The sequence below is a fragment of the Sphaerodactylus townsendi genome, linkage group LG01 (genome assembly GCF_021028975.2).
Source record: "Sphaerodactylus townsendi isolate TG3544 linkage group LG01, MPM_Stown_v2.3, whole genome shotgun sequence".
NCBI classification, from domain to species: domain Eukaryota; kingdom Metazoa; phylum Chordata; class Lepidosauria; order Squamata; family Sphaerodactylidae; genus Sphaerodactylus; species Sphaerodactylus townsendi.
Genome location: NC_059425.1, coordinates 26796183 through 26809966, shown reverse-complemented (window position 1 = coordinate 26809966; position 13784 = coordinate 26796183). Strand labels below are relative to the sequence as shown.

At 45.0% G+C, this 13784-nt stretch overlaps 1 protein-coding gene across 1 annotated transcript in view; it reads right to left on the bottom strand.

Annotated features, from left to right (window-relative positions):
- The window catches only part of SPTBN2 (spectrin beta, non-erythrocytic 2), a 115024-nt gene that overhangs the window by 8293 nt on the left and 92947 nt on the right, over window positions 1–13784 (bottom strand). Inside the window, exons 23-32 of the mRNA XM_048504517.1 lie at window positions 10660–10932; window positions 9944–10074; window positions 8399–8603; window positions 7899–8273; window positions 6155–6399; window positions 5805–5943; window positions 4592–4676; window positions 3114–3310; window positions 1986–2113; window positions 517–592 (exon numbers count right to left, since the gene is read on the bottom strand). Coding sequence (XP_048360474.1) covers window positions 517–592; window positions 1986–2113; window positions 3114–3310; window positions 4592–4676; window positions 5805–5943; window positions 6155–6399; window positions 7899–8273; window positions 8399–8603; window positions 9944–10074; window positions 10660–10932 — 1854 coding nt within the window. The remainder of the gene's footprint in view (window positions 1–516; window positions 593–1985; window positions 2114–3113; window positions 3311–4591; window positions 4677–5804; window positions 5944–6154; window positions 6400–7898; window positions 8274–8398; window positions 8604–9943; window positions 10075–10659; window positions 10933–13784) is intronic.

The window sequence follows — 13784 nt, the reverse complement described above, 5'->3', positions numbered from 1 at the left end:
AGTGTGAGGAGAGGAAGGGAAGGAATTTGTAAGCCACTTTGAAACTCCTTACAGTTGAGAAAAGCAGGGTATAAATCCACACTCTTCTTCTCCTCTTCTAAGTCTCTATCAATGATCCCCCAAGGATAGGGCTGGCTCATGTTGCCACTTTGCTGAGCTAAATGGATCTGGGTCTCATCAGTGCCTGGGTGGGAGATCTCCTAAGATTTCATCCCTCGCCCATTGGCCCATGTATACAACATTGAGGCCCCTTCCGCACATGCACAATAACGTACTTTCAATCCACTTTTTCACAATTGTTTGCAGGTGGACTTTGCTATTTTGCAATTGCACCTGAACAAAATTCCTCTGGGGGCAACTGAAAAGGGTGGGAAAAAGCATCTGTCACAACTGTAGCCAAGTCCCATCCCAGGCCAGCATGGCCCAGCAAACCTGCTCTGTGTTTTTCCGTTTTCTCTTCTTCCCTTTGTTTCATACCCGACACCTCCCACAGTGCCCCACACATCTATGCCTCACCTGGGGAGACTCAGAATCAGCATCAATTCCATTCAGAGATGGCAACTCCAGTGACAGACCTCGGTCTCCTGGAATCCTGCAGAAGGTAATACATGAGGAGGAAATGCATCAGTCCTAGAGTTCCATGCCATAGTGGTTCTGCAGGAAAACTGCCCCTCTCCAAGGAAGTATCCCCTCTCCTTCTTTCTTGTGCTTCTCACTGGACACAGTGTGTAACAGATTTCCCTCTGTGATACACCTCAGAAGATGTCAGCCACAGATGCAGGCGAAACGTTAGGAGCAAGATCTACCAGACCACGGCCTCACAGCCCAGAAAACCCACAACAACCAGTTGAATCCGGCCGTGAAAGCTTTCAACAATGCATCAGTCCCCTTCTGTCATTTTCTATCAGCTGGTAAAGACTTTTTGTTTCATTTGGTGTAACCTCAATGATCCCTCCTTTCTGCCATATGTTTTTACTGTTTTGTATATTTTTAATACCGGTATGTATTTTAGTTTAGTTTTTGGAATTGTTTTTATCATATGCTTTTACAATGTTCTATTTTAACTGTTAGCCACCTTGGTGGCCCTGACTGAGTAGAAAGGTGACATTTTTGTAAATAAAAATGAAGGTCATTAGGGTATTTTTCCCTCTTGAATTTTAAATTCAGAGTGGGGCAAAGGAATAAGTTTTAATTTGGCAAGTTAGTACATTGACATAAATTGTCTTTAAACTTTTAATAATTCATTATGCTAGTCTAGGGTTGTTCTTATATATCCTCTAACCAATAAGGCAAATTTCATGCTAGAAGGTTTTAAAGTTTCAGGTTGTGACCTCTTCTACTTCAGCTACAGCAGAAATTCCATCCCTCATTTCTAGAAATTTCATCATTGTTTCTAGAGTCAGCCCAAAGATCTACCTTGTTATCCTAGTTATCAGGGCATGGAAGCGGCCATGTACAAACCTTCGACGTATGTGTTTAAGGAAACAAGGATCCTCAGGTTTCTAGGAAAGTTATTAACTTCATTTTAACTTTTAAATAGTCTTAAGGTTAAGGGGTGACATGCCAGCCATGTTTAAATATTTGAAGGGATGTCATGTTGAAGATGGAACAAGTTTGTTTTCTGTTGCTTCAGAGACTAGGACAAGGAGTAACGGGTTCAAGATACAGGAAAAGAGATTTCGCCTAAACATTAGGCAGAACTTCCTGATGGCAAGGGTGGAATGCGCTGCCTCGGAAGGTGGTGGCGTCTGCTTCTTTGGAGGTTTTTAAACAGAGGCTGGATGGCCATCGGTCAGGAATGTTTTGATTGTGTCTTACTGCATGGGAGATGGTTGGACTGGATGGCCCTTGTGGTCTCTTCCAACTCTATGATTTCATTTTCAGATCTTTTCCAAATGAAATCCATACAACATACTGCCTCTACTGCCCTCCTGCCACTAGTACTGCCTGTACGTGTGTCTCTGGGGATAAACCCTTGCTCTCACCTGTTGTCATGGTTGTCCAGAGCCTGGTTCTGTGGCACAGTGGCTACTGATTCTGTCAGAGGTGGTGTCACAGACCTCCTTTTCCTCTCTTCCTCTTCCTCCCGCTGACGACGCTCATTCTCTTCCAGCTGGCAGAGGACATATAAATGCCAATGTTAAATATTCACTTATAGAGCTTGCTTACTTAAAAGAGAAGATGAAATTAGGGCTGAGAGATCCCAGTTCACCCCATATATTTATTAGAGAGAGAATTTTTTTTCTCTCTTTCTCACAATACTAGACCCACAGGGCATTCATTAGAAATGCTGGGGGAAAAGAATTAGGACTAATAAAAGGAAACACTTACTTCACGCATTATGCTTGATTTAATTGCTTTGGAATATGCTGCCACAGGAGGTAGGTAGTGGCCACTAACCTGGATAAGCTTTCAAAGGGGCTTGGACAGATTTATGGAGGAGAAGTCGATTTACTTAGCTGCAATCACCAGTCCTCTTTGATCTGAGATTGCAAATGCCTTAACAGTCCAGGTGCTCGGGAGCAACAGCCGCAGAAGGCCATTGCTTTCACATCCTGCCTGTGAGCTCCCAAAGGCACCTGGTGGGCCACTGCGAGTAGCAGAGTGCTGGACTAGATGGACTCTGGTCTGATCCAGCTGGCTTGTTCTTATGTTCTCATACAGGAGAATGGGGTGGGGATGGAATCAAACAGCATGAGAAATAAGACTAGGAGAACACAAATAGCATGAGAGATAGGACTAGAATTACACAAATCAGAGACAGTACAAATAAAAAGCATCAGGCCTGATATGTCAAGTGATACAGAAAACAGAATTACAGAAGGCGTTATACTAGATGTAACAATGACTACCAAGTTAGATAATTTTTTAAAAAGATTAAAATAACTTTTGTGGAGACATCAGTCAACAGCTAAATTTGACTGAACGTAAGCTGATCAGCTAAGAAGATAACTCTATGGGACAAAAATTCTAACATATAGCTAAGTAAACCACATAGCAGAAGACATAAATTGTGCACCTGACCGTCAGGCCGGAAGGGCCTAATATGGCCACTTCCTCAGCCCCTTCAGTACTTTCTTTCCAACCCCATTTCACATCCTTCGCCTACTAACCGTCGTTAGTTTCTCCAGTGAAAGGAAGCGCTCCTCCCAGGCAGCAACCGATTTCTGGAAGCCTTCATGCCGCTTGATGAGATTCTCCACCTCATCCACGTTGCTGCCCAACTCAGCTGAGCGTACAATCGGCTCTTGACTGGCAAGCCAAGCCTCAGCCATGCTCGCATCACGTCCGAACATCAGCACCTCCATGACTGCACAATGTATGCATGGGCGAGAGAATGAAAGAGAGGACCGTGAGAAAGGCCAGGTTTCTTTTTTCTGTACTTGTTTCAAACAAAAGCTGACAGGAAGAAAGGAGATTCCTTTGAAATGTGGTGCTGGAGGAGAGTTTTACAGATACCGTGGACTGCTAAAAAGACAAATAAGTGAGTTCTAGATCAAATCAAGCCTGACTTTCCCCTAGAAACTAAAGTGACTAAACTGAGGCAATTGTACTTCATCACGTTATGAGATGACAACAGTCACTAGAAAAAAACAGCAATGCTAGGAAAAGTTGAAGATAAAAGGAAAAGAGGCAGTCCCAACATGAGATGGATTAATTCAGTAAAGGAAGCCACAACCCTCAATTGGCAAGACCTGAGCAAGGCTGTTAAAAGAATAGGACATTTTGGAGGGCACTGATTCGTACAATTGCCATAAGTTGGAGACGACTTGGCAACACACACAGATTTTAAATGTTTGCAGTCTGCCTTTCCACTATTTGAGGTTTTACGGCATCTTGCAAAGATACTTGCAACCCAGAAGTTCCAGGCGTAGCACTGTTTTCCACCCCTGTACAACCTAGAGGTTTCTCCCTTGTACAATGTCTGGCTGTCCACACTGAGAGAGACCCTGTGGAAGGTCAAAGATCAAGAATCTGGGACCATTTCCAAGGTCAAGGTCAGGAGAACAGCAGGTAGAGAGGATGATAAAACCCTCTGCAGCCCCTCCTCTAGGCCCCAGTATACCTGACAATTCCGTTTTTTTTATTGCTGGGACCAGTGGACATGGAACACCCAGTGCATATCTGATATAACCCTCCATCATGGAGTAAGCAAAGGAGAGGAGAGAGTGCAAGAATTCAAAGAACAGCATCAGAAATCATTACAAAAGCTTTGCCCATTCCAGAGCCAACGTAGCCCTTTCCCCTGTGCAGCTCTCCAAATAAGAAGAAGAAGTTTGGATTTATATCCCCCTTTCTCTCCTGTAAGGAGACTCAAAGGAGCTTACAATCTTCTTTCCCTTCCCCTCCACAACAAACACCCTGTGAGGTGGGTGGGGCTGAGAGAGCTCTGAAGAACTGTAACTAGCCCAAGGTAATCCAGATGGCATGTGTTGGCATGTGGTTCACCAGATAAGCCTCCACAGCTCAAGTGGCAGAGCAGGGATTAGAGTGCACCTGCTCTTCACCACTGCACCACACTGGGTCTTGTTTCCCTGCTTCCACCATACCTATGTCACCACAACACCCTGTTTCACTGCTTCCGCCATACCTATTTGTAACCAGTCCATTTTCTCCCTCCATTTGTCATTGATCTCCCTGCGCCGGTCCTGAAGTTGGGTCAACTTCTCTGAAATCTGAGCAAAAAAGAGGAAGGAACCGGGAGTAGGGGAGACAACAAAACAACTTGGTCACAATAATTCATTTGTGGTGTGGGGAGAGCATCCAAAAAGTGCAGTGGTTTTCAACCTTCCTAATGCCGCAACCCTTTAATACAGTTCCTCATGTTGTGGTGACCCCCAACCCTAACATTTATCCATTTTACAGATGGAGAACACTGATGCAGAGAGGCGAACCCTGTGAAAGGGTCATTTGACCCCCAAAGGGGTCCCGAAGCCCCAGGTTGAGAACCACTGAAATAGTGGAAAGTTGCTGTAGCCAGTAGGCGCTACACACAGTTCGATGCTTGAGAGACTTTAAGAGCTTAGCAGTCCAGGGGTACCTTGGAATTACGGGAACATTTTCAAATCCAGGTTGATGATGGTAGATTGAGCGCCTCATCACCACTCTCCCCGTGCAATATTACTGATGTGCAATGTTCCCCTTTTCTTTGGAACCTCTCAATTATATCTCATGGCTATTTGAAACAAATATGGAACTTCCTGCAATCCACTTTCCTTCATGCATCACCGTTCTGGATTAGGAAAACAGTATTTCCTTTAAAAACACTTCCTGTTCCCCAGGATAGATAATTGCCAACTTTCATTCAAGCCCTCTCGGAATGCCTTCTGGATTCAAGGGACTTCTAAGGACGATGCCACCCAAATCACATCCCCTATTCTTCTACTTCGATTCAATAATGTAGAAAGCAGGGTACTTCCGTTTCCATTTACCATTATTACCGGAAGTAGTTAGAGGAAGCAGTTCCCCGGTTTTTAATGCCGGTGCAAAAGAAGATGCAGTTTATCTATGACATTGGCACAAGCAGGAGAGAAGTCCCACAATGCCCATGCCTCTCTCTTTTTATGCAGCCATGAAGGGTATCAGAATCCTGGCCACTATTCAGGTTATTCAGAGGGCTTCTCTCCAGTAATATTAAACCTCAAGGGCAGGTTTCTTATTTCTCCATTTTAAGATGATCTGTTGTTTTTTGGGGTGGGGGTGGGAATATCTCACCTAAAAACTAAACTACAAACGGGCATAATTTTAAATCCATTTCCCATGCAAAAAGTAACAGCGCTGTTAACTAGGACAGGCCTTCCCACCTTGTCTGAGGCATAGTGGCCCTTGGCTAGCAACTCGTTGCCCATGGAAATGCAAGCGTTGAAGCTGTCAGTCCGGGCCTCAACTTCAGCCTTGATCCCTTGGTGGTTCTTGATGACCAAGTCAGCCGCTGACACATCCCTGTGCAAAGCAAAGGAATACTTGGAAGCTGGCAGCCATGTCCCTTTTCAGCAGAGGTCAGGGAGAAAGTGGAGGACATTCTTCCAGGCATGTTCCAGAGATTTAGGTGCTTGAGGGCCCAGCCAGGCCTCTCAACACCCTGATTCATCCATCAAGGAGGGTATGGGGGGCTGGAGCAGTTTACCAAAGCCCTGCTCACATGTCTCCTCACCTGGGTTTCTCTTGCGCATCTATCTGAAGATTGACTCCATCCATCCAAAGCAGAAGGTCACGCACCATGCGGAAGAAACGGAACTTGTCGACAGTGTCGAGAAGCAGCTGCCGGCGGCCATTGCTGCTACTGAGCAGGTCGGCCCAAGCCTCGCTTACGGATTGCTCGTGCCTTCGGATGTCGTCCGCCTTCTCGCCCGCATAGGCCTTCTGCAACCGTGCTGCATCATCCTGCACCTGCTTTACCTGCCAGCCAAACAAACCACAAAGGTCAAGAGCCATTCTGGAAGCTTCCAGCCTCAAGCTATGTTTCTGATTGTTCAGGATGAAAGCAGAAGAGGCGAGAATGAGGTGGTAAGGCGCTCTGGACCCCACTAAGGTCTGAGCAAACAGCAAATCTTTTTCAAAATTCTGTAACTGGATGAACCTGAGAAGGTTAACTGAGATGGAGAATTTGTTCTCATAATGAATAGTAGCTTTTCTTTACTACACAGAATAAGTTACCGTATATACTCGTGTATAGAATTAGAAGCCTGCATATAGGAGTCAGGGCACCTAAGTTTACCACAAAGAGCTAGGAGAACTTGGCCAGCTCGCGCATAAGTCGAGGGTGGGAAATGCAGCAGCTACTGAAGTAGAATTTCAAAGAAATAAAAATAGATGCAATAAAGGTGCATTAGTTGGGGCATCAGTAGGTTAAATGTTTTTGAATATTTTATTTCAAAGAGCAATGTAAGCTAAGCTCTGTAAAGTGGAAAAGGAAGTCAGCAAAGGAAACAATGCGGTCTCAGCAATAGCACTTTAGAATTACAAAAGCCAAGCTCAGCCAGCAGCCAAGCTCAAAACCCACCAAGGAGTTAAAATCGTTTCCAGAGCTGGATTTTTGGTCAGGGGAGGAATGTTTATGGTAAGCGAATTACTGCCAACGTTTCCAGAATTATCTTTAGCTTAGACCCTCCTGGTAATTACCCACTCCAGGTTTGGTGAAGTTTGGTTCAAAGGGTCCCAAGGTTATGGACCCTCAAGGTAACTAAAAGCCCCATCTACTATTGGCTCCCATTTGGAAGAACAATGGGGGATGGGAACACTGCTCTTTAGAAGTCCATAACTTTGGACCCCTATGAACTCAAACTTTATCAAACAATGAATATCATCAGGAGTGTCACCTGATGATACCCTGAAATTTTGGTGCCACTAGCCTAAAAACTGCGCCTCCTGGCAGCCGACAAAGTAAAAACCCTAAAATATTTTTTAAAATACAGCTGCAAGGGAACGGGAGAGAGGGAGGGAGGGGCCCCTTGCCCCTCCCCTCCCTTGCAAGCATTGTGCAATGACACATGTTCGAACCGTTTGCTTTCCCTTTTCTTTCTTTTCCACTTCACCAGACTGAGCCACAGCAACGCGTGGCCGGGCCTGCTAGTTATGTTATAAAGTTTTTGTGAGTAGGATATAAGAATGTAAAGTTCAGTTTAAATATATGAGAGAAATATATGGAAATATAAGCATTGTATTGCATCACAATAATAATTGAATATTTAAGTATTGCCAGCCAGTGTACTACGCATTTCTTGTTGCATACATTGTTTTTCAGGTGGTCAGGGCTTTTCTGTATTGCTTTTGGGTCTTCCCACACCACCTTAAACCCCTTTGGAGGTGGCGCAGTGATGCAGCAGCTGTACCTTCCCTTGCTGCGGCACCCTCTGGATCGGACTGCCCATTCCTTTCCTCTCAATCACAAGGCGTACCTGGGTGCTGAGCGCCTGGATGTCATGCTCGTAAGCACTGTGCATCCGCTGCATGGCTTCAGCGGTGTTGAGGTCACGCCCCACCTCATCAGGAAGCTGCTTCTGTTTGTTCTGGACCTGGCTTAGGGTCTCACGGGCATCATGGTAGAACCGGTGCAGCTCGTAAGAAGCCGCCAGCATCTGGCTCCGGGTGTCAATGAGTTCCAGGAGGTCTGCCCAGGCCTCGTTCAGGCTGTCCTTCCACTCGGCAATGGTGGCATTTTCAGAGTGACCCGCAGAGATCATGTCGTCTGCCAGCTGGTTAACGCCATCCACCCGCTCCTGGCCGATGGTGCTGGTGTCGCGTGAGAATTCCCGGAATTTGTCTCGCAGCATCTGAGGGCGGGATAGAGCAAGGAAAGTGTTATAAAGACCAATAATAAACAAGTGTCATAAAGACACTTGTTTATTATTAAACAATTCCCCCAGCTCCAATGCAGGAGATGATTGGCAGGACCCACCGTGACGTGCTCGTAGTCCTGCCCAAGCTCATGGGAGGCTGCCACCACCTCCCGCTCTGAGATCCACTGTTCCAGGTCATCCACCTCCCGCTTCAGCTGACACAGGCGGAGATGTTCCTGGAGCTTGGCACGGCGCTCCTCAGCCAGGTCCTTCAAGCTGGCATAAAGCTTGTCCACTTGGCCCTGCCTGAGAGTGATCCGCTCACTGTTGGAAAGGGACAGGTACCATTTAGAAGAAGTAGAGCTTGGATATATACCTCACCTTTCTATCCTGTAAGCAGACAAGGTGGCTGACAAACTCCTTTCCCTTCCTCTCCTCTCCCAGTAGGTGGGGCTGAGAGAGTTCCAGAGAACTGTGACTAGCCCAAGGACACCCAGCAGGAATGTAGGAGTGCGGAAACACATCTGGTTCACCAGTTAAGCCTCTGCCACTTAGGTGGAGGAGTGGCGGAATCAAACCCAGTTCTCCAGATTAGAATCCACCTGCTCTTAACCGCTACACCACGCTGGAACTATTGATGTGCTGGAACTGCTCTGCCCAGTACCGAGATTGTGTTGTCTTCTGGCACCGGCCTGCCTTGCATACTTCCCTAAGTACTTCTCAACTCTGGAAAGGTAAGCACCTTAAGTTCTGAACCCCAGAACCTGCTCAGGTGAACCACAGAACTCACAGGCCACGGCTATACTACCTGGCGGTTTTCGGGCACAGAAAGGTCACAAACTCTCAGACTAAACTCTCCCAGCTACCCAAGATTCTTTAAATGGAGAATGAATTTTGGGCCTGTTATGATATATATAAAAAGAGTGAAAAGTTCACATAAAAGGTCATTTCAAGTTAGCAGAAGGTTTGCCCAACCCAAGAACGGAGACAGTCAGTCTAGGGGCAAAAGTAGCAAAGATTGACCTTTAACATGATTGGTGAGTTCAACAGTAATTCTAAGATGGAATAGTAGGAGGGGCTATAGGGCCTAGAAGTAGGGGAAAGAAGTGTCCCTGATCTTATGCATTTTGCTTATTTTACTGAGTTAGAAGTTCTGTGTATGTTGGAGCACTGTTATAGCTGAAGAGTTCTGTATAGTACAATAGCCTTATATAGATAGACTTGTGTAAGCTTGCAACTGCAAAAGTAAAAGCCTTCCTATGGAAAGAACATCTTGCGTGAAGAGTATACTTTTCCAAGTGTGCTAGGAGGTTGCAGTGAGGGCACGTAGACTACAGACTTCTCATCTTACCAGAGTGACTCTGCTTTATACTCTTCTGATAGGGCCTTCTACCGTGAAGGTAACCAGGGTGCCTATGGGCAGTCACAAACTCTCAGACTAAATCACAGGGCTGTTGTGAGGATAAAATGGGGAAATTCAAATGTAACATTTGGAACTCCTTGGAGGAAGAATGGGATTAAAATGTACTGGGATTAGGCAGGGCTCAGGAGTTGGCCTTGGATATCAGCCAGAGCTAAACCCACTTTTTACAGAACTATAGGCCTCTGGCAGCATTGCACCTGGTAATGAAGTAAGGCAGGAATAAACACAGGAGCTGTCTTACCTCTCTGGGTGCCCATTGTTTACCATGTCGCGACTCTGGATGGAGAGCTGGTGGATGGTCTGGGCATAGTCTTCCAAGGCCTGCTCCATTACCAGATGCTTCTTCACCATGGCCTGGGCAATCAGCTCATCCTATTGGAGGGGAGACACAGTGGCAGTAGGGATTTTCCCTTAACTCAGGAAGCAAGGGTCACAAAAGGAAAGGGAGGGGGTAAAATGGGATGCAACTGTCAAATCTGAGCCAGGACTTAATCCCAGAATATGATACGCCACATCAAGGTTTAGTCCATACATGCAAAGAAGAGTTCCAGTGAGCATATGCAGAGTACCGTTTCATGCTCAGAATTCCCTGGATTTCCCTGCTCAGACTTCCCTGTTGCAGAATCACAGGTTCTCTCCCTGGCTCCCCCAACAGATTGGAAACGGTGAGGCAAGTCCCTGATTGCACACTGTGGGCTTTTCCACATTCTCAGTTTTCTCCGTTTCAAATTCCTGTTTCTATTGTGGGGGGGGAGGGGGGGGTTGGTCTGCTTTGTATACGTTTTGCTCCTTCTAGTGGTTGATGCGACATAAAGCAGCTTTAAACGCAGCATAAAAATCTGCAGTTTAAATCTGCAGGAAGATAGGAAGAATAACTTCTGGATATGATTTGCAGAGTGGTATACGCTCCAGTACCTCTTATTTTTAAAACTATATGGCTCAGATATGCATCCCCACCTTGGCTTTATCCTCTGATATCATGTGCAGCTCCTGTTCACCCATCCAGGCCTCTGCTTCCGCAGCATCGAAGTAGAACTGCTGGGCCATCTGTGCTTTCTCCAGGCGCGCGTGCCGCAGCTCCACCTGGTTCTGCAGTTCTTGCCACATTTCCTGCAATGCCTCCACACGGCCTTGCAGCTCCGCTTCCAGGTCACTGCATGTCAGACCCTGCCACCGCCCAACAATGTCGTTTATACGTGGCTGGTGACCCTGGATCTCCTTCTGCAAGGTCTGAGAGTGTCAGAAAGAAGGACAAAAGTAATAAATGCACCACTTGCATTGGGCAGAGATCCTTAATGCAAATCCCAGAGTTCCATGCTAGATCTCACTTGTCTCAGCATCTTCATACACACACTGCCAAGTTAAATGTTATTGCTAGTGAGAGACCCAATACCACCCCCATCCCCACCCTCGCCTTTTGGCTGAGCTGAAGTTTTACGGAACGTTCATGTAAAGAAGAAGATGCTTGCCATGGAATTTTTATGAAACTGATACGGCAAGAGAGAGAAAATTATAATATCAGATTTGGCAATGCATGAAAGAGCCAAACTGGATGAGTTGGATGGAAAAACCAGATAGAAGATATTAAAAGGAGCTAAGAGGGAAAGGAATGAGGGTCAGAAGAGACAACTCCTTGAAGGCTCCATAAACCAAGAAGGATTATGTATTGTTGGTAAATCAGGAACTCTGAGACACTGAGAAAATGGACCAGGAGATGAAGGCACGATGAAGACAAGGAACTGGCCAGTAGAGGGCAGAATTTTACATACTGAGCTGAAACAATACATCCTGCATGTGGCTGACATAAGAAAATCTGCCTATTGTTATTAACTCGGGTGAGAAAAAGCAACTCCTCGTTACTTGCAAAAGGCTCTGACAACTATGCAAGAGGTATTCCTCCACGGCTGCAACTACAGAAAATTCTGAAGGACTAGAGACACGTAGAGGTCATGCAAAAGAATAATGGTCAATGTATTGTCGAAGGCTTTCACGGCCGGAATCACTTGGGTGCTGTGTGGTTTCCGGGCTGTATGGCCGTGTTCTAGCAGCATTCTCTCCTGACTTTCGCATATGCATCTGTGGCTGGCATCTTCAGAGGATCCTGATGTTGGGAAACAAATTAGATTATATATCTATTTAAGATTAATCAGAATTGGGTGGAGAAACCTTGTCTATGAGTAACAAAGAAGGCAACCAGGTCAATGGTTGAGGGCATCTGAATAGAAGTATGAGTAACAATGAAGACTATAGCCTGGGAGTAGCTTATAGGATACTTAGGAAGGTCCCTTGGGTAGAAGACATCAAGATAGAGAGAGTATCCTGGCCTTTGTTTCTTTTTGTCTACTTGGTCATCCCTGTGTTTGGTGTATGGAGCTAGTTAGACACTGTCTGCAGCTCTAGTATTTTTTCAACACTGCTTGTAGCCAAGTTCTATTTCATTTTTTCCCTTAGTTTCTTCCTTCTATATTAAAAGATTGTCCCATGTGCTTATGGATTTCAATTTGCTTCTCTATGTAGTCTGGCGTAGTGGCTTTCAGAGTGGTCCAGAATTTCTATTTTTTCAAGAATATTATTCTATGTCCAGGTTGGTTTTATCATGTGTTCTGCTATTGCACAATTTTTCTGGCTAGAACAGGTCTGCAGTGCCTTTAGTAATTTCTTTGGTCACGTGTCATAATGCTGCGTTTGGTGGTTCCTATGTAGACTTATCCCACAGCTGCATGGTATCACGATAGACTCCTGCAGTGGCAAAAGGGATCCCTCTTATCCTTTGCTGAACAGGCAGTAGCATCTATTGAATTTTCTTAGTGGAGTCCTGTAGATTGTTTATGAGTTATGCTTCTTCATCAGTTTTCCTATGCGATCAGTGGTTCCCCTTGATGTATGGTAAGAACCCACTTTCCCTCTAGATGGCTCTTTATCTTTATTTCATGTAGCATTCTTGAGTCTTGCAGCCCTTCTGATTTCTGTATTAGGGAAATTAACCATTAGCCTGTAGAATTATGTTTAGGTGATTCAATTCATCTCTTATGGGAATTAGGAGGTTCACAGGTCTATTTTACTTGATATACCAAAGTTTTTATGAATTCTCCTTTTTTGCCCTGGAGGGTGATTGGAGTTTTTATGTAGATATCTGTCTGTGTGCGTAGGTTTTCTAGCTATACTGTAATGTCCCAATTGCTGGTTTTAGTTTGAAGTTATTTCGGAAACATCTAAAATTGGCAGTTTTCCTTCATTTTCTTTTTCCAAAGTAAATTGGATGTTTGGATGGATCTTATTGAGTATAGTCCAGGAACTTGTTTAGTTCTTCTTCTCGATTGCCTCCAAATGGTAGATATATCATCCACATAGCAAGGAGACCATATAGGTAGGCTTTTTTAGTGCTATTTTCCAGGGCTTGTTTTCTCAAAATGTCTTCCATATAAAAGGTGGCTATTACAGGGCTAAGAGGGCTACCCTTGGCTACCCCATCTTTCTGTTCATAGTATTCATTATCCCACTGGGAGTAGCTAGTAGTGAGACAATGTTAGAACAAGAACCTGTGAGTATCTTTTAGGAATTTCTGGATTTAATGGAGTATCCTTGGTGTCTGCCTAGGGACCCAGCAGTGAGATAGGGACACCACATCAAAACTGAATCAGTTTATCTCATTGGGGTTGAGTTTGGAGTTTGCTGATTTTTTCAATGAGAGTAGGTTAGGTCCTTAATGTAATGTGTAGTAAGTCCAATATGGATTTGCAGTTGTGTGGCAATGACTTTTGCCAAATCCTTATGTAGGAGATCCAATTGCACTCACAATGGGAGTCTGAGTGGAGTGGAAGTCCTTATGGATTTTTAGGAGTCCATAGGGGAGTCTAGGAGGGTGGAAGCTTGGATTTGCAGAGGCGTTGGCCAGATGATTGGATCAATTAGGGGAGTTTTTAATCCAAGGTGTTAGTTTTTTTCCTGAGTGATTTTGTTGGATTAGGTCCTGGCTTTTTTGCTTTTTTTTTTGTATGTTGTGGGGTCCAAAAGTTGTCTGATTTTTTCTTTGTATTGGTCTGTTTCCATGATAACCGTGGCATTACCAATGATATTTCCAT